Source organism: Corvus hawaiiensis, chromosome Z (assembly GCF_020740725.1).
Source record: "Corvus hawaiiensis isolate bCorHaw1 chromosome Z, bCorHaw1.pri.cur, whole genome shotgun sequence".
NCBI lineage: Eukaryota > Metazoa > Chordata > Aves > Passeriformes > Corvidae > Corvus > Corvus hawaiiensis.
In genome coordinates this window covers 26,210,393-26,233,943 of record NC_063255.1, presented here as the reverse complement: position 1 = coordinate 26,233,943, position 23,551 = coordinate 26,210,393, and the positions used below count along the sequence as shown (strand labels likewise).

General features: G+C 46.7%; 1 protein-coding gene and 2 long non-coding RNA genes across 7 annotated transcripts; 1 reads left to right on the top strand and 2 right to left on the bottom strand.

Annotated features, from left to right (window-relative positions):
* Positions 1–403: 403 nt before the first annotated feature.
* PGAP4 (post-GPI attachment to proteins GalNAc transferase 4) lies at positions 404–13,723 on the bottom strand. Of its 4 annotated transcripts, none has more exons than XM_048290705.1 (3): positions 13,336–13,723; positions 4,358–4,436; positions 404–3,919 (listed from the first exon to the last, which is right to left on the bottom strand). In XM_048290705.1, the coding sequence occupies exon 3, from the start codon at positions 3,817–3,819 to the stop codon at positions 2,602–2,604; it is 1,218 nt and encodes a 405-aa protein (XP_048146662.1). In that variant the 5' UTR covers positions 3,820–3,919; positions 4,358–4,436; positions 13,336–13,723; the 3' UTR covers positions 404–2,601. The 4 variants fall into 4 exon arrangements, with proteins under 4 accessions (XP_048146662.1, XP_048146663.1, XP_048146661.1 ...); XM_048290706.1 differs by having other exon boundaries at positions 13,358–13,723; XM_048290704.1 differs by lacking the exon at positions 4,358–4,436.
* A 3,229-nt stretch (positions 13,724–16,952) lies between these two features.
* Positions 16,953–21,283, bottom strand: LOC125319501. Of its 2 annotated transcripts, XR_007200768.1 has the most exons (5): positions 21,155–21,283; positions 20,133–20,222; positions 18,908–18,973; positions 17,363–17,420; positions 16,953–17,132 (listed from the first exon to the last, which is right to left on the bottom strand). It is a non-coding gene; the product is annotated as an uncharacterized LOC125319501 (long non-coding RNA). The 2 variants fall into 2 exon arrangements; XR_007200769.1 differs by having other exon boundaries at positions 16,953–17,420.
* Positions 21,284–21,399: 116 nt separating this feature from the next.
* Positions 21,400–23,042, top strand: LOC125319497. Its single transcript, XR_007200764.1, has 3 exons — positions 21,400–21,687; positions 22,281–22,386; positions 22,835–23,042. It is a non-coding gene; the product is annotated as an uncharacterized LOC125319497 (long non-coding RNA).
* The last annotated feature ends 509 nt before the right edge of the window (positions 23,043–23,551 follow it).

Below are 23,551 nucleotides of genomic sequence, written 5' to 3'. Positions count from 1 at the left end.
TGCAAGTACCTGAGTAACTCAGAACAGCTCCCTGCAGGCTCAGTGAAGCAGTGCCTCTGTTGTGAAGGTGAGTTGTGCACCTAAGAAAACTGTCCCGGAAGGACATAAAGAATTTATTAACCTGCTTCTTGCACAAAGGAGTTTGTTCTCAACTGGTTTATCTGAAACTCTCACACTGGCAAGTTCAAGCCCTGAGCCCTCTGCACATTGGTCTCACAGTCAAATTCTCTCATCTGTTATGCCATGAAAATTGTCTTCTAGTTTAGAAGGGGTGCCTCAAATTTGTGTTCTTAATTTTCAGCTACGAGGTTCAGTGAAATTACTGACCTCCCCTGGACTTCTGGGATGACAAATAAAGTACTACTGGACAAACAAGAGAATAACTTTGAGACAAGTGGATAAATCATTTCCCACATCAAAGCATTTATTAACTGGATATAGTTAGTTGGTCTCTTATCTGAGGTTTCTTTCTTTTCCCCTCTTCTTTTTCCATTCCCTGTCCCATTTATTGTACATGGCTGAGAGGTTTTCTTTGCAGGAAGGAATATGAATAGACCGTCATGAAAGAACAGGGCACTGTCCTGTATTTGTACAGTACAAAGATAGAAAAGAGAGAAGAGCAAGCACTTGCACTGAAACATTCACAGCTGAAGATACAGAAACCAGTTGTAGGTGCAGGCACTTGGTGGAACAAATACACAGTGACACTCAAATGCTGACACCCAAACCCTACTGCAGGGAAGCCAGAGGAGAGATTTGCCCACCTGCCACTGTGTGACTGCCCTGGTATCTCCAGGGCTTTCAGCAGCTGGGAACAAAATGTGGTTTTGCCTGTGCCATTTTTCTGGTGTCCTCTGCCAGGAGGCCTAAGGCCTCACCTTTGGAATGGCATGGAACCCACAAGCAGTTTTTACTCACTCTAGTTTCCAGAGATGTTCTGGAAGTGCCCAGCTGACTACTGGAGAGCAAAGCACCACTGTGATGCTGTTTCTCATCTAGTCTGCACTGTGCCTTCGTGTAACCAATATCCACTCTGCTGACAGAGGGAGGATTGCCATTTTCTTTGGTTTCATCTCTCAGGAGTTTTATGTATTTCACAACTGTAATCAGACTTGTTAAGAGCTTAAGGCATAAATCACCTGGGAGAGAGCTGGGAGAAGAAAATTCAAAGCACAGCCTTTCCGTCAACAAAATGAAAAGCCCGAACAACTCCCACTGACTAAACTCAACAAAAAATATTGTACTTGGTCCATTCCAAAGCAGGGAATATGGTTTTAAAAATAGTTCAATCAAACTCCACATGTACTTATAAGAATTTGAATCAGAATGATTTTGAATTTGATTCAAAGCCCACTAAAGCCAAGGTGGGCTTGGGCCAATTTTTGCCTGTTTTCATTCAGTATGAGATCTCTTGTCATCTGCATGCTTTTATATTTAACTGTGCCCACAGCCCTAGTGCAAATTACCTATCCCAGATGCTTAACAACCAGGACACATGGTCACAACAGGTCACTGTCAGAGCGACCCCTTGATGTGCTGTGCTATTGCTGCTTTTTCTTTTGAACAGCTGTCTTTGTTTCCCCCAGGTATTTTGCTTTATGCAGGAGCAGTGAATGAACCACTCCGGCTGAGCTGTGGATTACAGCTCCAGAATGAACAAGGATCCTGCATGACAGCAGCACCTGATCTAATCTTTCCTTTGCCTCTGTGCTGAGAGGAAGTCACGGTAAATTCATGTTGAATGCCTAAGTTCAATCAGTGGCTGATAAGACCTCTTTTAATGGGTCCACTACAACGAGTGATGATCCCCCCCAACACAGCAATCGTTGTGTACAATGTGTGTCATTTATCAATGAAAATGTGTGTTTGTGACCCGTCTGTGTGACACCGGTGGCTGTGACTCTGTTTTCCTATTCCTACCCTCAGAGGAAGCAGCAAAGGTTTTGTTTTTAAGAGCCTCTGGTCCAAGCAAAAGAAGTGGGAATGGTGGAGGTGCAGACAGGGAGACAGTAACTAAAGAGGCTTCATAAACTTGAAGTGTATAGGCAGAATTTGTGGGAAAGTTCCTGCAAACCACTTCTGCTTTTGAAGGGTCTGCTCAAAACCACAGCTTTGGAACAGAGACAGGTCAGAGATCAGACCTTAGGTAAGGATAGGGAAATAAGGCTTTCTCCTCCTCATCAGCTTAAATTTGAAACATTCACTTTGTCCAACATTTCTGCTTTCCCAAGGCAAGGATTTTTGTAACCATTGTTCAGCAGAGTAGGCAGGAAAGCGGTGCATATTGGTGTGAGAGCTTTTCTTTGGGAATGGTTAGGGAGAGTGAGCAATCCACAGCTGGAATCTTCCACCTTCCCTGGAATCCTCCACTCCCCTCCCAGGTGGTGCACGGTGATTAGTTCCAAGTTCATACTGAACAGGGTCTCTATGTACACAAGTTGATTTTTTAAGAAAACTTGTACTTTTAGAGAGAGTTATTCTTTGTCCACACGGAGGCACAGGATGCCCAGTGCAAGCAGCACAGAGCCCGAGTTTGCACGCTGTCCCTCTGCCCCGTGGCAAGTGCCCTGGGCGGTTTCTGTGTGGCACGGCAGGAGCAGCTCACAGCAGTTTCGGGTTGCTGTTCAGTCGGAGGCTGGAGTACATTCCGACGTGCCGCACCAGGTTCGGCTCCACCACGAAGGCGTTCTCGCCCTTGCCCCGCAGCAGCGAGTAGAGGGCCGTGTCCTTGGCGAAGCCCTGGCGGCAGCGCAGCCCCCGCAGGTAGCCCGAGGCCCGGCGGGCGGAGGCGGCGGGGAAGAGCATGGCGGGCGTGCAGCACTCGCTGGCCGGCACCACGTTGTAGAGCGCGGGGTGCAGGCGGCGCAGCTCCAGCCCGTAGTGCCGCCCCACCAGCTCCGACAGGGCCATGCTGTAGAGGGCGAAGAACGCCACCAGGCACCAGCTGGGGCCCGCCCGCCCCGCGGCCCGGCAGTATGCACAGGTCAGCACCGGCCCCAGGAACATGCCCAGGCCCAGCCATTCCAGGATCCTCATGGGCTCGGGGTTGAAGTAGCGCTGGAGCCTCTCGGGATGGTACAGCTTGAAGTAGAGAGCGTCTCTGAGGTAGGGCTTGGAGAACCGGGCCGAGAAGAGGTGCTGCAAGACAGAAAATATCTCCTCCTCTGGCACGGCATCATCTTCCACGAGGAGGATGTACTCTGGGTTGTACACCAACAGCGACTGCTCGAGGCAGAAGACGTAGTCCTGCTTCTCCTTCTCGAACTGGTTCAGGCTGGGGTCAGGGTTCTCTCCAGCTCTGTCACGACTGACCATAGGAAAGAAGCTGCTCAGCAGCCTGACATCCTGATGGCTGCTGGGGTCTGACTCCACGTTACAGAGGAGCATGCGGTGGCTCTGGCAACGCGCACCACATTTCTGGAGGAGGCGGTGGAAGTGGGAGACCACTTGCAAGACGTAGTGGAAATCATTCCGCCTCTGCACAGTGATAATGGTGATCAGCAGCAAGGGCTGGAAGGCGTCACTGCCAGAGGCCTCGGAGGCGTTTGGCATCTGCATCTTCTCGAAGTAACGGAGGGCATCCTGGCCCTCCTGCTGGTTCTGCTCCAGGAACTCCTGGCTCATGGGGTTCAGGTGCCAGCGCCGCAGGTAGAAGTAAGAGTGGAGGAGCCGGTGGCAGATCAAAGGTGCCAGCACACCAAAAGTCACCACAGTCAGGGTGAGAAGATGGATGAAAGGGCTGGACCAACGGCACCACTTCCCCCAGAGCTGCCAGGCTTGGGGTAACATAACTCCTGCAGAAGGAGGGCACTCCTGCATCCTTCATGCCTTCAATCCTTCACTTCCAATGCATCCTTCGCCCTGGACTGCAGGGTATCACTGGGGCCATTGCTGCCAAACCTGCACAAGTTGTCCAAGCCTAGAACGGAAGGAAAAAGGATGGTTACTGAAATAGCTACTGACAGAGAAAATTGAAAGCGGGGGGCTAGTCACTGAGTAAGCTAAAATACAAGGCCCCTGTGGAGTCCCTTGGGGTGGAGGCATCACAGAAAAGTCCTGGGAGGCTGAGAATAGATGAGACAAATTTAGTTTCCAGTAAAGTGCCCCTAAGGCCTTTTCAGCAAGTAGGAGCTCTGATCTGAGTTGGAAAGGACTTTGTGTGTTTGTTACTGTGCTTCAAACGTAACAACAGGCCAGGTGGATGCAGGATGTGTGGAAATCCCTTTCTTTTTAAGGCACAGAACTCAGGTACCACTGTCTGGTCACAGTGCCATAGCAATGTTTAGATCACAGCCAAGAAGCAAAGCCAGATCTCTTGTATCTTAGTCTAGCACATATTTGAGAGACAAACTTTTACCTCTTTGGAGTCACACGTGCTTCCCTCCTGCTGCTCACACACTTGCAAATGTGTGTTTTTCCACACTCTTCCCCAGAGCCTGAAGCCAGATAACAAAGACACCAATTTACTTCACTGAGGGCCTGTGTATGCTAAGGGTAATGTGTGTGTCTGTCTTTTTCTCTCCGATGTCTTGTCCTTGCTAGACCCTGTGAAATACATGGGCACAGCAACATTAACATGTTGTAATTTAGCCATTGACTCATATTTCTTATGTAAAAGTATGCAATTTGGAAGTATATGCCTTGAATTTTAAACTGAAGTATTCATATAAATATGTAATATTTTTTGTGTACACATTCACTTTAAGCAAATACTCACTTCCACAAAAGTTAGATTTTGCCATATCTGCTTCTCTGGCTACCCTGAACACCTCACAGCCTGGGTGACAGAAGTTTACCCAAAATCTGGGCAGTTAGACTGTTCAGATGAATTCTCTTATGTCAGTAGTCTCACTTTTAAATCTGCTGTTTCATTTTCCCTTTAGTTTCCTATTCCCTCTCCCTAAGAACTGAGTTACTCATGTTCCCCTCACTGAGGTAACTGAATGTGCACTGGGTGTTCAGTGCACAGTTTCTCCAATTCTTAACCTTCTGCCTTCATCAAGTTCTGATCATCAAATGGTGGTTCCAGACCAAAATGTTATTCTTTGTCCTTTTCTACACTGTCATCTGAAGCCTAAGCAAAGTTGGGTGGATGGAAAAAAATCATGGCTTTCCTCCTCTGTCTCGGAAAAATGGATCTTGTACAAGAAAAGATTTTGAGGACACAGAGCAGGGTCTGGCTCTGGGGATACTTCAAAACTGCTTTCTTTACAGTGGTCACAGATTTGCTGTTTTTACCATTAGGAGAACTTATTCCCATTTCCATATGGGAATGTGACAACCGTCTGTGAAACGCCTTTTAACAAGATTGATGCAAAAGATACCAGAGTTATTCCAAATATTTGTTAGAGAACAGGCAGTTCATGCTGTGAGATCTCAAACCATCCTCAGAGAGACAGTGGCATCAGTGTTGTGCTTTCTTAGGGCTCAAGACAAGATTTAGAGTAATTAAACAGAGAACAGATTTACAGGCTGATGAATTAGAATCTTCAGTTTCTTCCCTTATAGCTTTCTTTTTCTTTCTGGTTACACAATCCCGTTTCACAAACACTGCATTGAATTGCATCAGTGAACCTTGTAAAGGCCTTAAAGGTGATGGCTGCACTTCAGCTGCTAGATCCACTTCAGCTGAGGATTCACGATGTGAAGACCTGAAATCCATCAGATGCAAAGATCTGGCATTTAAATGCATTTATTCATACAAAATCTTGGGCTTTCCAGCTAACCTGTCACAAGCATTAAGAGAACACAAAAATGCAGAATCATATTCTACAGCTCATGCTGTTGAGCCTTGTCTTGATACGAGCATCATTGTGGGCACTGTATCTGAGCCAGCCTCCAAACTTGAAAGTGAGGACCACAGTGGGGAAAAGGAGATGAGAAAACCAGAAGGTGCTTTAGTTCTCAGGGAGTAAAGAAGTTTACTTTCCTCTGCCAGCTATGCTGAAGCTCTGAGCTACAAAACCTATGAGCTGGCAGTGAGCTCTTGGGATATACATGAAAGCACTAATAATAATTCTTTGAGCATTTCTTCATTAATAATTCTTGGAGTAACCTGGTCTAGTAAGTGGCATCTGGCAGGGAGGTTGGAACTAGCTGGTCTTTAAGGTCCCTTCCAACCCAAACCATCCTGTGATTCTGTGATGATAATGCTCACCCAAGGAGAGGCCTCCTTCCCTCACACCATTGTCTACTGAAGAGGAAAAAACCAAGTGTCCTGTCCTCCCCGCTGGCCAGCAGAGCTGGGAGGGCCACAACCTCATGAGATGAATCAAACAAGTCCTCACTTGACGTCTTGCCCTTCTGCAACCCGTGTTGTTCAAGGGTCATGTCCCACGTCCCTGCAGGTGGACTCGCACTGAGTCCCAAAGGCTGACAGTGCTTGGAAAGTGGTGCGGGGGCTCCACCTGCTGGTGTCCCAGCTCCCGGCTCAGGGCAGGGTCGGTGAGGTGCATGTGGGCACCACCCTCTCTGGAGGTACCTCCTGGCTCCAGCTTCCCCTGGAAAAGCACACAGGACTGGAAGGCACCCATGCAGGTCACTGTGTCGTAGTTCCAAACGTTATGACTTAACCCCAGCTTCACTTCACGAGTAACAGAATTCAAGATCTTAGAGCTCTTATTCTGGCTCTGCAACTCAGGGAGCCTCAAGGAAACAGTGATCACACACAGACACTACTGCTTCTCTTCACATCTTCCTCTGCTGCCTGAGATGTTCACTCTCACATTGACAGCCACACTCTGTCACTCTATTTGCAGAGGAAGAGGCCGTTTTCAGTGGGCAGTGAAATAACCACAGAGGCTAAAAATGGTCATGAATGTATCAAAGTAGGTCAAATACTGTCGTTAATGTAAAAAACAAGCTGAAGAATCTAGAAGAGAGGGAACAGACTGACCTCCTTCCCACCTTTTGTCTGTATCACTGGGAACCTGATAGTTCAAGATATAGGTAAAAATTTTCTTCTACAGAGGTGAAGCTTGCTCTTATCTGCAGGATTTGAATCCAGAGTTTCTGCTCAGGCTGTTTTCTAGCCATTAGGATGGTTCTGACTTCAGGTAAGAGACTCTGTTCTTCAGAAGCTGTTTGTACTATCATTTTAACTTTTTTCCCTTCCTAGGGGGAAAATCATCTTGTTTGTCCTTCAGGTAAGTGGCATTTCAGACAGAAAAAAAAAAAATGAAGTATGATGAGAAAAGCAAGAATCAGATTTGGATTTTATAGTGCCTTTAAAACCCCCACTTTATTAAACTGAATAGTAACTACTTTGCAACCATATAAATTCTTGCAGTGGAGGGCAGATTTATACATACTCTATGTAGAACTGAGCTATTGCTTAAACACAACTAGAAGCTGTGGTGATGTAAAGCTGTAGGTTTGGCTTGTTTTTTTTCTTAGATACTCATGATGAAGATTCCTTCCAGAAACACCTGATTCCAAATCTGTATCACATCTTCATCAGTCCCCTAATTACTTGGGTGAATTACACTGTTCAGGAAAAGTCACCTCTTCGCACACTGAGGAAGAGTAGAAGAATTAGTAATGTACTCTTTGGGGTGCAGAGCACTGTCTGCTGTGCTTGTGCTTTAAGAGAGAAAGCTGATTTTCTGTCTGTTCCAAACCCCTCTCCACAGAGAGGTGTTCCTGGAACAAAGTTTCCTGCATGTTTCAAAACTGAAAAATTTTAGGTTCCTGGATAGCTAATGTAAGAGAGAGCATCTGCCTTCTACTTCCTGCTCCATGAGATAAGGACACAAGTGTTCCTGTACTATTACAATATTAAATGATTCCTTTTTGCCTATCTTCAGATCTTCCAGGTCAGTGGGAAAAGCCATTTCTTTCCTAACATAAAAACAGCTGGATGAAGTTCATGTGGTCAGAGGCATAGAATCATCTCTGGGAAACAAAGGCAGGCTCTTGGAAAATGTCATGGGCTGTCACAGTCCCCGGCTGGGCCACAGCAGTGGTGGGAGTAATGGTGCTCACATGAGTGGTACCTTTCACTTGTGTGTTGATCCTATAGCAGCACCCCAAGCTGAAACCTTTGTGTGAAAAGCTTTTCTATGTCCCAGCCTAACACCATGCAGATGAGCTGCCAGCTCAGGACCAGCTCCTCTGCTGATGAACCCTCTCTGCAGAGACAAGGCCTTTGTCATACTGTGACAAACATCCTGCTCGAATCTGAGGAAGCCGATGGAGGCTTCCCAAGGAGCCATAGAGATCTCCTCCTGTAACATACACGCTGACAAGGAACGTACAGATATCCTCAAATTCGGAAACCTGAGGTCTCTGCCAAGAGCTGATCCCTATTACTGGGCCAGATGGCCAGCTTTTCTCATCTGCAATTCCTCTTGTTTTCAGACAGCTTTTAGTAGGTCAGGTGCCAGATAATATTTCTGCAATGTGTCGGGCCCGCCTTGACAACAGCAGTGTCCAGTAGAAGCCAAGCATCCACGGATCTGACCACTGCACTTCGGTGCCAAACTGGGAGTGGGGCTCTCTAGAAAACACAAACCATCCCAGCAAGAGCTGTGCTGCTAAATTTTGCCCATCTCCTCTTGCTTAACTTACTGCTCTGCTGAATTGTTAAACTGAGGCATCAAGGGTTTTTGCAAATCTTTGGTCTGTTACTTCTGACTGACTTTGGAGAGCTTTTTCAAGTGACTTTCCCAAGGTAGTTGCTTGTATGGTAGCTATTTGTTGAGGGCTGCCAATTTTGCTGCAGGCTTCTATCATTTGTGGTAGGGTAGGCTCCTGTTCAGGTAGACTTCGAATGACTTTTCTACCTTCTTCACTGGCATTTGCATATGCAAGGTTGCGAAGTGCTCGGGCTCCATCATCCTCACACTGCCTTTCCAAGGCTTGTGTCAGGCGATCGATGAATGCTCTATAGGGTTCTAATGGGCCCTGCTCTACTAATGTAGAAGTCCCTTCTGGGGTCCCCACCAGTTGTGTCAATAAAAAAGCTTTGCAGGCTGCTTTTTTTATTCAGAGGAACCTTAATGGTAAGAGACCAGTAGTTGTTCTTTGTATTTTACTGGCAGGTACCAAATATATCTCTCACCTCAAGCACTGCTGAAAGCAATTGTCATTATGTTGTTTGTAGATGATGAGTGCCATCTATCATCTTATCAGATAAAATAAGCCAGGCAAAGATCAGGGATGCTGCACTTAATCCCTCAGCTCCCTTAGAACTTTTGTTTCTTATGATCTGTGTACTAAAGGTGTAACACTGCTGCAGTTAACAGATTAATGACAGCTTGAAGTGTGGGAGAAGTGGCTAGAGAGGGGCAGAGGACCTGGCCCTTTGCAAAAGTTATGTGGTGCATGAGATAGAAATTGAAGGCACTGCTGTCTGTTTTGATCTGCCATTCCTCAGGGCCTGTCAGTGAACATGCAGACCTTTTCTGTCCAAGGAGATGGAATTTAAGCACTATTGGAAGAGTAAATTCCAATAGTAGAGTAAAGAGCACTATTGCAGGGTGTAACCTTGTTCAGTTAGGTAACACCAGAAACTGCAGAATTAAACCTTGAATGTCAATTTAGTGATAATCTGGATGGCTATTCTCATTGGACTGTTGTTAACTTTTACAGGTTGTTCATAAATCCCTAGAAATCCACGAGGCACAGTTTGAAAGCTACGGAATTAAGAAAGGAGGGACATGGATGTGGCAGCTGAATGATACTTTCCCCATTTTATTCGAACTAAGAGGATAAGACTGCCACCAGTGAAAGAGGCTGTGAACTCAATATGTATTAATTAGTTACTTCCCCAACTTCTGTCCTGTTTCTCATGTGTATTAATTTTCCTCTGCCACATGAACTTGAACAGAGCCCATTTCACCTGGCTGCCTCCCTGCAGGGCAATCCCACGGGAAAGCAATGCTCCCTCTGTTGCTACCAAGCAGTCAGGTAGATCACATGAAGTGGGAGTGGAGAGCAGCCTGGAGAAGAGTTCTGCAAGGTAATAGCTAAACACAGAGACTTAAGGCAATGAATTTTGTGAGGAGCTGCCTGTGATTTTGGTAGGTGTGGCAGGTGGTTGAGGTGCCCCAAGAGAACCAGGGCTTGTGATCACGAGGTTGCTCCTATCTGTCTGTAGAGGGACCCATCCACTCGGTCCTCCTGGTGGGGTGGCCTGTAGCAGACCCCCGCAATAAAGTCACCTGTCCCTATCCTCTCTTAATCCTGACCCATCATCTCTTGGACAGCCCCTCATCCATCCCTGGGCAGAGCTGCATTCACTCCAGCTGGTCACTGACATAGAGGGTGACCCCTCCTCATCTCCCCCACCTGCCCTTGCTAAAGATTCCGTATCCTTCCATTCCACCACTCCAGTCACAGGAGCCAGCCCAGCACATTGCCATGATGCCAAGAAGTTGGCAGCCCTGCAGGTGTGCCTGCGACTCCAGCTCCCCCTGTTCATTCCCCATGCCTTTACACAGAGGCAGGTATGTTGCACTCTGATGAAGGCAAAGTAGTGGCTGGAGTGGCTGGAATTCCTTTGTGCTGCCATTCAGGTCTCCTGCTGACCTGTGATCCCTCCCCATCTTCTGGGCATCTCTTGCTAGCTCAAAGGATTGGGATGGGCTGAAGTTCTCCTCCTCCAGCAACTTTAAATTAAGGCCCTCACCAACTTGGCAAGCCTGTCACTGAAATTACTCCTCTGTGTGAGAAGAACCCCAGCAGTCCCAACAGGTTTCTCCAAGTACATCCTCTGGTCCAAGCTGGACCCCTGGCTGTGGCACCAGTCCTGCAACCATTTGTTGGTTTGCCAGATTTCAAACGCCCTTCCCTTGGACTGGAAAGGTTGGCAAAAAAACTACCTGCTCCAGAAGATGGTGAAGGGATTGGAGCATCTCTCCTATGAGGAACGGCTGAGGGAACTGGGGCTGCTCAGCCTCGAGAGGAGATGGCTGAGAGGGGACCTGATCCATGTCTGTCAGTGTCTGCAGGGAGAGGTCGGGGGATGGACCCATGTGGGGCCCAGCAGTGGGACAAGAGGATCAGGCAGGAACTGATGCCTGGGAAGCTCCACCTGAAGATGAGGAAGAACTTCTCTCCCGTGCAGTGACCAAGCACTGAACAGACTGCCCAGACAGGCTGTGGAGTCCCCCTCACTGGAGATATTCCAGAACCTGGACACAATCCTGTGCAATGGGCCCTGGAATGACCCTGCGGAAGCAGGGAGGTGGGACCAGATGACCCACTGTGGTGCCTTCCACGCTGACCCATTCTGTGACTGTGCCAGGCCTGTCTTTCCAGGAATTCAGGTGTCTAGGCCATGCCTCACAGGAGCTAAAGGTACCAGCCCGAGCTGGGATTAGACAAAACTGGAGCTGCTACAGCTGCACCCCTGCACCTTCACCAAAGAAGTGTTGGCTACAACTCGGTCACCGTGGGCTGGAGATTCCTGTGGCCCCTGTGAGCCCACAGAGCTCTCCTGTATGGCCTGGCGGAGATCTCCCCGTGAGCAGGGACATTGCTCAAGGACACTCCTGGAGGCTGAGATCCCCTTACCCAGCACCCGATGTCTATAGTGAGGTAACGCATTTTGCATTAAACCTAAATGTATATTATATGTTCATGACATTTATATATCCAGCTATAGCTTTAGGTTTAGAAGTGGAGTAAGTAGCAGAGTCTAATAATGGTTTAAATCGTTGTTGAGATCATCAACTAAAACATGGTTCAATTACCATTTCATTACAGCTTAATTATTAATTATTGTTAAATCATTGTTAAACACTGTTATCATTCAGTTATTCCTTAATCACCATTTGCAATTTATTTACATTAAATAATTGATTAAATATCACTTGATCATAGAATCATTAATAAATCTCTTTTGTTATCTTCACAATGACATGGGAAGGATCTATGGGGGAGATGGACAGAAAAGGAAACAGATGTGGTGATGGCTGCTAACACTGCAGATGTTGTAGCTTTACTGTTGTTTGTTTATGACTGTGGAGAATAAAGCACAGGAATGAGGAAATAGAAGAATTGTGAACAAAGGCTGTTGATGACAAGGCTGTAAATTTCCAGTTGGGACAGGTCTATGTAACAATCAAAATGGAAAACTGTACAAGGCAACAACCAGAGTACTGTGATTCAAACCTCTGTTTGAAAGAAAAATGTTTAGTCATGCTGATAAAAAGCATTCCTCTTTGAAGAGACTCTACTATTGTTAAACTACTGACTTCTCTCTATTCACCACTTCTGCCTGAGGAATACACCTGCTTCCACCCCTCCCCCTGGCACCGGATGAACCAGAGCATTTATCCTGCACAGGAGGGCGTGGTGAATGGCATGCCCTGGTTCTGGGGGATACTGGTGGTCTGCTTGAGCCCCAAGGGGAGAACAGGAGGTAAATGCAGGAGCTGAAAAATAATCTGTGGTATAATTAGTAATGCCCTTGTTGGACAGACAAGAAAGCAGCAAATTTCACATGTGCAGGAGGGTGTTTCTCCTGGCTTTTGTGCTTGCAAATGCTTGCTGAACCTGATGTGCCTTCATGGTTGCCTTTAAATTTATGGTTGTACATAAATGATTTTCTCAGCGACCGCAGGAGAGAAGCCAGCCCAGGAACCTGTAGTGTACATCAGCATAGTTTCGTGTACTGCTGCATCGCAGCACAACTGCAGATCTCCTCAACAGCCTTTGATTGTAACATCAGCAACTTCGGCCATTGGGTTTCTTAGGTGCTCCTCGTGCCCTTCGGGAGAGCTGCCAGGTAGCACAAGGTGACCCGTAAAGCACTGGGATTAACAGCAGTTACCTCAGTGTGATAGTCAAAGAGGAGAGGGCGTTAGATAAGAAAAGCTGATCCCACCTCCACTCTCTGCCCTCCCTGCAGGACAGCAGGCACAGATGGCATTTCAGTGTGCCCAGTCCTCAGCTCCTTGCCCGGACTTCAGACCAGAGAGATTCTGGCCACGCTTCTACCTCGGGCGGGGGCTCCTTTGGGTGGCACCAAGCACAGGACAGAAGCTGGCTGGCTTTTCCCCGTTCCCTTAAGAGTTCCACTTATCTTCCCTCAGGGAAGGGCCGTTTCTTGAGGCCCGGCCAGGCTCCGGCCATTTGTCCTCCAGCTCATCACCACGTACAGGCACATCCCCGGAGCAAGCACAGAAACATCGCCTCGATCCCTGGAGGGTTTCCACTTCCCTGCTGGCTCGGCTGCCGCAGCCACAGCAGCCGAGCCCAGCCCTGAGGAGCAGTTGTGGCTGCTCATCAGCCACAACTTCGTGGCCCCCCTTTTCGTGCTCCCCCAGCCTCGGTGCAGGGGAAGGGGAAGCATGCCCCCGGGACAGCCCGATCGAGCGGGAGATTTACCCGATCCGAGCGGGAGATTTACCCGATCCGCTGGGCAGCCCCGCACGCAGCTCCGCTCCCGCGGGGATCCTGCTCTCGGTGTGTGGCTGACTTCTGTTCCGCGAATTTCTCTCCTCCCTCTCGGGTGCTGAGGGTGGGGTTAAAGGCATCAAAGACCAAACATGTGACTCCGCCAGCACAGGGATGCTCAAGGAACGAGGGGAAGGGGAGATGGCCGGAGGGGGTCACCGTACACGGGGGAGGGCACCGGCCCCTGGAAGCAGGTTCAGGAGTAAATCCCGAGCCTCGGGAGGACGCCCGGGGCGGAGGCGGCTGCGCAGCCGGAGCTCCTCATTCCTGCTCCATCCGGGAGCGGCGGGACAACCGCAGGGGCAGCGCAGCTCCCCCAGCCCATCCCCAGCCAGGGGTGTCACTTCTACCGGGTGTCACCTCTTCCCGGTGTCATCACTGCCGGGTGTCACCTCTAGTGGGTGTCATTTCTGCCGGGTGTCACCTCTTCCCGGTGTCACCACTGCGGGGTGTCACTTCTGCCGCGTGTCCCCTCTGCCGGGTGTTCCCTCTGCCGGGTGTCACCTCTGCCGGGTGTCACTTCTGCCGCGTGTCCCCTCTGCCGGGTGTTCCCTCTGCCGGGTGTCACCTCTGCCGGGTGTCCCTGCCAGCTCCCGCGCCTCTGGGTCGCTGCCCTCCCCGCTGGGACCTGCTGGATGCTTCGGACCTCTCGCCTCACTCCCGGGAGGGGAGGATCACCAGTGCCCCGCAAACTCGAGCAGAAAGAGTCAAGAGTCACCAGCAGGTTCTTTATGTGCGTCTCACCCGTGACAGGTGGAAACAAAAAGCTTTCACTGTCTCAGCCTGCAGCGAAACCTTCACAGATGTATTGGCCGAAGTGGGGAGGCTCATTAGCTACACAAAAAATTTTATCAGGCTGTTCAGTATTTACAGTTTTTATCAAATTGCCCCAAGACTGCCTCTGACCGGTTCATTCCCCCTCCCTCCTGCCCCCTCACCACTTTTCTCTGTGTTCCACTTCCCTGTTCTTGTACACACATACCCTTCAGCCCTGTGACCATAATACCTAATTAACTGGTTACCTGGAAGATGCTCCAGGGAAAGTTTATTGTCTGTCATTGTAGGAACTCCTTGGTTTTGTGCCTGCAGCTCCAGAAATTGCAAGTGCATGTATTTGGGCTCAACTATTTCAGGCTCTGACCTCTCTTACATCTGAGAAAAATCAGTGGGGAAAGGAAAAGAAACCACCAAGAAACCACCTTAGGTTGTTTTAGTAAAACACCATGTTCTGTTGAGCACAACTACAATTTTGCTAGTGCCCAGTCCTGTAATCAGAAGCTTCTAGCATGATGTATTGTTGGGGTCCCTCCCCTGCCATGGAGCCCTGGGAGAGGGGCCCTGAGGGCACAGACACGGGGCTTCCCTGCCCCTGCTCAGCCTCGTTCCCATTGGTTGGTTTGTGTTCCCTGCGCGGGCAGAAGGACCCTTGGTCCCGTGACTGGAACAGTTCCTCGGCAGAGCTCCGGCCATGAGGCTGGAGAAATAAACATCTCTGAAACAGCTATCAAGAATCTGTCTGTCCATATATATTTCCTTTCCACGGGACTCCTGGTTTGATATATGCGTGTTGCAGTATCCCCACTGCAACAAATGGTGGAGATTTGTGAGCAGAACGATCCCCGATCCCTAAGCGACTGATTTGTGTGAGTAAACCCTGGAAACTTTGGATTCCTCTTCTTGGTTTTGCTTTGCTATTCCATATCTAAACTATGGAGGAACCGTGGGAAGACTCTTGGCTCTCAGAGCCGCATATGGACATTTATCTTAAACTTAAAATGATTCTTGAACAACGATTTGTAAATTTTAGCTTGATTCAAGCTCAAAAAGAACTGAAACACTTCCTGGCATGGTTGTTTAAGAACTTTTTCTATGTTTCTTGGGATTTAATTCTTACCAAGGGCTTTTGGAAAACCGTTTGGACACAGTTAATATTGGAGTCAAAATATATGCCGATGGAAGAATATTTTCGTGAATATTATTTAGTTACTGAGACTGTTGAGCAATGTCGGCTGTGTCCTGGCGAAGGGAAGCCTGGCGCAGGGACCGTGCGGCCCAGGCCACGTGCACCGAGCGCTCTGCGAGCAGCAGCGAGGCAGTTCCCGCGCGCGGGCGGAGCCACGCGAGCCGCAGTGTCGGTGGCGGAGCGGGGAGCGGCGGGACCCGGCGGTGCCCGCCCGGTCCTGTGCAGCGCGTGGTGGAGCGAGCCCCGTGAACGCCCGACCGAGAGAGGCGGCACGCGGGCAGCGGCTGGCGGCGATGGCGGTAGAACGGAGCCGCGCCCAGCCGAGACGCGCGCTGGAGCAGGGCGCGGGGGAGTCCTCGCTCGGGGGCCCGGCCGAGACGTGGGTGCAGCGCCCGGCAGCGGCAGCGAAGCTGCGACCAGAGGAGGCGACGCACGGAGAACTGAGCGGCACGGCCCGGCCCGGCCCGCACAGCCCCGAACGCGACCCCGGGAAGAGCGCGCAGGCACGAGCAGCCCCGAGAATTCCAACACGGGAGCGACCGAAAGAGAGAACAAAGACGCAGCGAGACAGAAAACAGCAGCCACTCGGAAAAAGGAAAAAATCATAGTAACTAAGATCTTAGGGATAGTAAAATGGTATAATGTTAAGCAAAATTATGGTTTTATAACAAGGTATGACAACCAGCAAGACATATTTGTGCATAGAACTGCTATTAAAAAGAATAACCCTGAAAAATGGATCCCAAGCTTGGGAGATGGAGAGGTGGTGGAATTTAATATTGTACTAGGGAGAAAAGGGTTACAAGCATCGCAGGTCACTGGGCCTGATGGTGTTCCTGTAAAAGGCAGTATATATGCAAAAAATCGTAGTCATGTTAGACAGTATCTCCATTGTAAGCCCCCCCTACAGTTTCCCTTTCCTAATCCCACCTTTCCCTTTTACCCTATGTCCTATTACCCCCAGTGTATTCCCAATCCGTTTTTTCACCCATGGTTTCCCTCACAAAACCATGCTTTTGCCAATTGTTTCCCCAAAAATCCCTTTCCAATGCCGAGTGGGGGATGAAAAGGGGGAGGGAAGAAGTTAAACCCTCTCCTGCCTCAGTTTCCCCACAAAGCATGCTCAGAGAATTCTGTCTCCCTTCTGTCAGCCCTAAGATGTTCCAGAGAATCTGTTTGGACATTTAAAGACTCAGGAGGGTGGCTTGTTTTGTTTTGAAACTGTTCTTGTTATGTTTATCCAGTTGTTTTCATTCTCCTTTTATTAAAATAAAACGGGTGAGGTGTTGGGGTCCCTCCCCTGCCATGGAGCCCTGGGAGAGGGGCCCTGAGGGCACAGACACGGGCTTCCCTGTCCCTGCTCAGCCTCGTTCCCATTGGTTGGTTTGTGTTCCCTGCGCGGGCAGAAGGACCCTTGGTCCCGTGACTGGAACAGTTCCTGGGCAGAGCTCCGGCCATGCGGCTGGAGAAATAAACATCTCTGAAACAGCTATCAAGAATCTGTCTGTCCATATATATTTCCTTTCCACGGGACTCCTGGTTTGATATATGCGTGTTGCAGTATCCCCACTGCAACAATGTATGCTTTTAATTTTAAGATCACAATTTCTATTATTCCCTCTAATAAACATGATGAACAAAGGCAATCAGCTTTGCATGCCTGTGATCCTTATTCTTCCTCCTGGCAAAAGCTGTCCCACACCAAGGGCTTCTTATTGCAGAGACAACAAGGACGAAAAGGGGGAAAGCCAGAGAAGCAGTAATGCTGAAAATAAACAACACAATCAAGCACTGCAGTTGGGTTCCTGCAGTGACTTCCTCAGAAAAGGTTAGGCATGCTGGAAGGTCCACCAGTTTACTCAGCCATGTTACTCTGAAGATAATGAGGAAAGACAGTAGAAGAAATCATCATTTCAGATGATTTGCTTTCCCAAATCCTTCTTTGCTGACCTCTGCTTCTTTTTTGGCTTTTAATGACAGTGGTTTATACTGTACCTTCCGCTTAAATGCTCTCGTGCCTTCAAAAGTTGATGCATTGGAAACATAGCAGATCCTGGAACAGAGCAGAGAAAAAAGGGTATGTGAGAGTACTGGAGGTGGGAAAAAGATTATGCATTCCTAGGAGGTCCATTATTATGTTCTTCCCAGGTTAAGAGTTACAGAATTTGTGAGAAACAAAAAATGGTTTTTTCCACTTCTGTGTCAGTGTGCATGTGGGACAGTGACTACTGGGCAACATCAGCAGAAAGGCTCGTCACACTGCGCCCAGGATTACATTTTGGGTGATGTTTCAGCCAGCAGAACAATCTGGGGTAATAAATTAAAAAAAAAAAAAAAAAAAAAAAAAGAAGAAGAAAAAAAAAAAAAGAAGTCCAGAAGGCCTTTTCTTTGGGAATATTGGGAATATTTAGGTCATTGTAATTTTGTGTGATTTTTGTGCAGTCTTCCCAGCTCCCTCTTTGCTCACTTGCACGCTTTTCAAGGAACACTTGACTTTCATCCTTAAACAATTATCTCTTTAAAACAACTTCTGTTAGGCCCAGAAGACTGAGGGGGAAGAGTCTCAAGTGATTTTGGGGCAGTGGCACAGAATGACAGTGGAAGCCTGTCATTCCTGACTACTCATTCCTTCTTACCATGGTGCTGTCTCCTGCTGTGCATGAGCATAAGGGACACTGATGTAGCTGAAAAATAAACTTTTTCTTTTCGTGGGTTTTGTCTTAGCTGGGTCACTTTATCCCTTCAGTTCCCCACACCAAATGACATTGTCAGCACAGCTAGGAGGGGTCTGGAAAGCAGAGATGAACACTTGGGGACACCACTGCTTGTGCAGTAACATAACTGCAACCTGAAAAACTCAGAAGAAATAGTTACTTATGAAATGATTCAGCTTGTACAATAACAGGACAGGACTTAAAAACTACAATCAGAAAAAAATCTTGGGATGAGAATTTATCCAAGTAGCGAAGGTTCAGCCCAACCATTCAAATCCCAGTATTCTCCATTGCCAAAGCACCTTTCCCCTCTGCCATCCACTGTAACAGCTCTGATGGCACTGAGCATTTGTGCAGGGAAATGGGAATAATATTTCCTTTTGCTTTGCCTGAGACTGGGTACAGCTCCTGCTTTTCATAAGCATGAGTGTTAGAGGCAGGACAAGCCAGGCAGGTGTGTTTAGATACTTGCACAATGTGCAGGCAGGGCAGAAATTCATGCTCTTGGGAGACCTGAACTGAGAAGCCTGGTGTCTTTGGAGCTGTGTTATTTGTGCCCTATGCATCACTGTCAAAATAGCCTTACCCCTGTCTCGTGTTCCATGTCCCCTCCCGATTCCTTGGCTTTCCTCCCACTGCCTCATGTTTTTTACCAGAAGGCAAGGGCACGAGGGTATGCACACCCAGCTGACTTCGAGCTGCTTGTGCTGATTATGCAGCCAACAATCAAACAGCTTTCTGTTCGGGGTGTGCTGGAGGTTCTGCTCAGCAGGGTGGACATGCTCAGCTCTCCTCTCTGCAAGGCACAGACATGTTTGGGGCTTACCTCCTTCAGCCAGTTGCAATGAAATTTGAGAAGTGTGTTCAACACTTATTAGGGACAAGGAGGAAGCTGTGAAAAGACAGAAAAGAAATAAAAAGGAGACATAGGAAAAAGTTTTGTAAGGCTGGTCTCCTTAGGAAAAAATCCAAAGCGATTGCATTCCAGCAGGAGGAATGAATAATGTGTTTAGCATAACATGTTATGCCACTATGTACATAACCTGTAAAGGCTGTGCCTCTTCCACAAACAATCTGAGTTCTGTAGTGACAGCACTATTCCTTTACATACAGATACTAGGTGATAACAATTGCCTGCTTATTCCTGTACTGACAGCTGCACAATGCATACATTCTCCTTGTAGGTATCTGCTGTTCACTTCACAGACTAACTGCTAAAATAATTTTCTTCCCTTGTTAAGTATTTATAGGGGAACAAAACCCCACACAGTAAATCAATAAGTATTTCCTGCTTACATTCTGCTTTTGTAAGAAGCAGCAGACATTTCTGATGGCTATTCTGAATAGAATATTTGAATATAGATGATAACCAAATTACATACTGTGGCAGTGGCTTTCTCTTTTTTTCTTTTAGACTCTATCTTGATCACTGGGGACAAAAAGTGTTCAAAGTCCTTTGCTGTTTACTGGAGACATAATGAGCTTATATGTGGCCTATTGTGTTTAACTTTAGACAGCAATAGTCAGAGAAAACACAGCTCCAGCGGGGATGGATTCATGTTGGCTTGGCTGTCTAGGGTACATTAGTATTCTCTGAAAAGGCTGAAATATTTTAATCTCATTTTCATCCTGGTCTGTGCATTTGATTTTGGTTCTCTTTAGGACTTACCACCCTTCATATATTTCCCAAGGCCTCCCTCTGTAGAGTGTCCTACATACAACCACAGCCAGACTTTTCAGGCTCATACCAATAGCTAATTCATCTTGCAGATGAATTATTAAATAGTATTCCTGTAATCTCTTTTACCCAAGCTGTACACATCTGAAGATGACAGAAACACACTCACTGTAGTCCAGTTCATTTTAGAGAGTATTGGGCACTCCCCCCCACCCCCTTTTTCTATGCTTCTTTAACTTCTCTGATCAAACCATGAGAAAAGGCTGTTTGTAGCTAAAAGAACACCAGAGTGAGCCAACACAGAAGTGTGTTAAATGATGATGGAACTGCAGAAACACTGCAAGCCTGGTGACACTCACAGAAATGGATGTACCTTGGTCAGTTTAGTGGCATATGCTCTGGTGATCCAACTTCCTTCCTGTCTTGTTCCAACGTTCTGACTCTTGCAGACCACAGAATATTTCTAAGAAACGAACAAACATTTTAATTTAGACATAAAGTCTAGTGGCTCTTCAAAATGTCTCTTAAAATACATTGGCTCTCAGTTACTTGCTCTGTCTTGCAGCATAGAAGAATGGCCTGGAACACTGTACTTTTTGCTAAAAAAAAGATGCTGATGCTAAAAAAAGAGAATGAGGTGAAGAGGCAAACCAGCAGATTTCCAAATTTGAGTGAGGAGGAATTTCTCCCCAGGGGCTGCTGGAAAACTTTTACTTTCTCTTGCAAAATGGAGTAAGGTTTTTTTGTATGGTCACTGGGCACTTTTCACTAACAAATTCTGTATCTGTGTGAGAAGCACAGTGTCAGTAATTGTTCTGCTCTCTCTCACTGCAAATTTTAGGTGAGCACTTCTGGAGCTAAAGGTCAGATGCTGGCATGAGAGAAATGGCCTGTCTAGCTGGCAAGTCTGAGTACCACTCTTACAAGGTTTTAACTACACAAAGACTCTCAGGAAAATTGCATCAAATTTATTATTTAAAATTATTATTTTAAAACTGCTTCAAATCTCTAAGGGGCAGCACTATTTGGAATTGAAGAGGTTTTAATTCCATGTAGCTGCATGGTGTTTTGTTAACCTTTTTTCATTCCATCTAATAGTAGATGTAACATGGAGATTCAAGTACTTCACTCTTAGTTCGTATTTTTAATTCATTCAGGTAATTTTTTTGTTTGAAAGTCTTAAGTTTAGACTTAAGCAAGACTTGTGACTAGTCCATGATCTACAAGGAAAACCTGATATAATGACAAGAGCTACATTGGCTAGCATGAAGATGCAAGAGATTTCTCTAGAATTGATTTAGCAAAGTCTGTACTTTTCACTACTGAATAATTAATATTTTCAAACACAGCTTGTTTTCTTTCTCTGGTCTCTAAATGCACCAGTAAAGAGCTTACCAGGATTCTGAAGAGCCTGTCCTTAAAATTCAAATGCATCTACTGCAATCAAATAAGTATGGATAGTGGTCATAAGCTCCCTTTCAGGAAACTCTTCACAGCGCTGTTTCCAGGACCATTTGCACACAGGAATCCTCTGTGCACAGACTGCAAATTAAGGTGGTGGGGTGCCAACAAAAAAAAAACCAACAAAGCAAAAAAAAAAAAAAGAGAGAGAGAGAAAGGGAAAAAAACCAACGGTAGAGCCTGTGCTCCATTTCCTGGGCTTTTTATTTCTCCTGATCTTTATGGCAGCTGGGTAGTGAGGCAGCAAGGCAATTGCTAATAATCCCTGCTGAGACTTCCCAGCCTGGATTTCTGACTGACTGCAATCTTTCATTGCTTCTTTTTTAGATTGCCTGCCAGGATGTTCTGGGTGTCAGTGGAGTGAGAGAGCCCCTTCAAATCACACCTATATTCTCCATTTAACTTAGAGCATCAAGTGTTTCTCTACAGGAGGAAGACAACTAGGGAAGGAATATGACAAAACAAAAGTAAGTGAGAATTTTTGTGCAGAATATATAAGCAACTGAAACATTTCTGTCCATGTCAGTTCTGGTCAGGTGACAACTGAATTTCTTTCCTACACCTGGGCAAAATAGGATCAGTGTCTCTCTTCCCAGATGTGTGTTGTAAGTATTCTAGTATGCTACTTAGGTAAGAATAACTGTCCAATTTTAATAATAATAATACTAGAAAAAAGTAGTGCAATTTCTTTCTATGGTAAAGCAAGAACTCAGGTCAAGTGCATTGGCTACAGCTTTATGTGTGTTCATTTTTTTTAGTCAGCTTGTCTCTCAAGAGAATTGTAACATCCTAGATAACATAAACAGCAATTGTTGGCTAGATCAAGGATGCTGTGGAGTGATGCATTTCAGTGTGATCTGATGTACACACTGCACTGGGTGGATATCATTAGGTAAAGTACCTGATCTTATCAAGTAAATTCCACTGTTGTCCCTAATTAATGTGTACCTAGCACAGCACCCTGCAGCATCACCTTTCATTGCATTTCATGCCCACAGCAACAACATAGGCTACTTCATGATATTTGAGAGGAAAACCAAAAATTATTCTGTTTTTACAGCACATCCTTAGCCACAATGAGGTGAAGTCATGCCAAGAGGAGGGGACACCAAAACAAACCTAAAGGACAAAAGTTTGAGCAAGGACTGAAGCTTTGTGCTTCAAAGGTCAGCTTTTAAAATTAATCTTCTTACTGCTTATCACACTTTGGTAACATGAAAGTGCCTCTTGCACAAATCAGCCATTAAGAAAGGGATCTCTTTTAAGACACTGCTGTTTCTATTTTTGCTTCAAAGCACCAACAATCAAAATAGCAGAGCAAGATAAAATCACCTTGTCTGTAGCCAGTATATGAGGAAATTAAGAGGTTAGGAAGCTCAGTACAAGCCCTTCATCCTATTTATTTATCAACTGTAATTGTTTTTAAGAAGAGAGCCTCATTTGCTTTGAAGTCAAAGACCTGTACACACATATGACAGATCTGGTACTTTTATTTGGAAGTATGTTCCAAACATACTAACATGCATTTCTTATTCTTTCTTTTTTTTTTTTTTTTTTTTTTTATTTCTGTGACTTTTCCTTCCTTTACTTTACCTCTGTGATCTGATCCAGTAGGCACTGAACAGATGTGCCAGCTGCCACAGGACACACTGAGGGCTGTGTTTCATACCTGCTCTTCTATGGTGCCTGGCACTGACGTATCACGAAGTAGCTGCTGTGGTTCCAGTTAACAACCTAGGACATGAAAGGCTGATTTGTGTGCTGACACAAAAATACACCTTTACCACAGAAATATTAATGGAAAGAGCTTTGCTCCATTGAATTTGGAATGTGGTTATCTCTTTTAGGGCAGTCAGTCTGCTGTGAGTGCTGTGGGTACTATTTTGCTTTGCCCATTCACTGGTTGTCTGAAGATATAATTTTTCCACCTTATTATGTTAGGCTGGCTGCTTCTTGTGTCCTTGGGTCCATTTGTCCAGCCTCTTTCCTTGTGTGTGCAACTTGCAATCCCTTTCTCCATCTGCCACTGACAGCACCTGGAGCTGATTGGCCAAAGCTCTTCTGTTCCCACCTTTGGGATGAATCTGTGCTCTGGTATTTCCTCAGCAGACTCCAGGCACACAAATCTTCTCGCAAAAGAGAGGATTTCGCTCTGCCCTCCAGGGCAGAGCCTTCTGCTCACCACAATCTCAGGTTCACCAACAATTGGGAGCAGTATCAGCTCTCCCATATGGCCTTTCCTCTTGGAAGCAGCACAGTTCTGCTGGGTCAAAGATCACTTTAGGTACTGTCCTGGGTGTGCCAAAGCTTCAAATTTAACTGCATATCTGC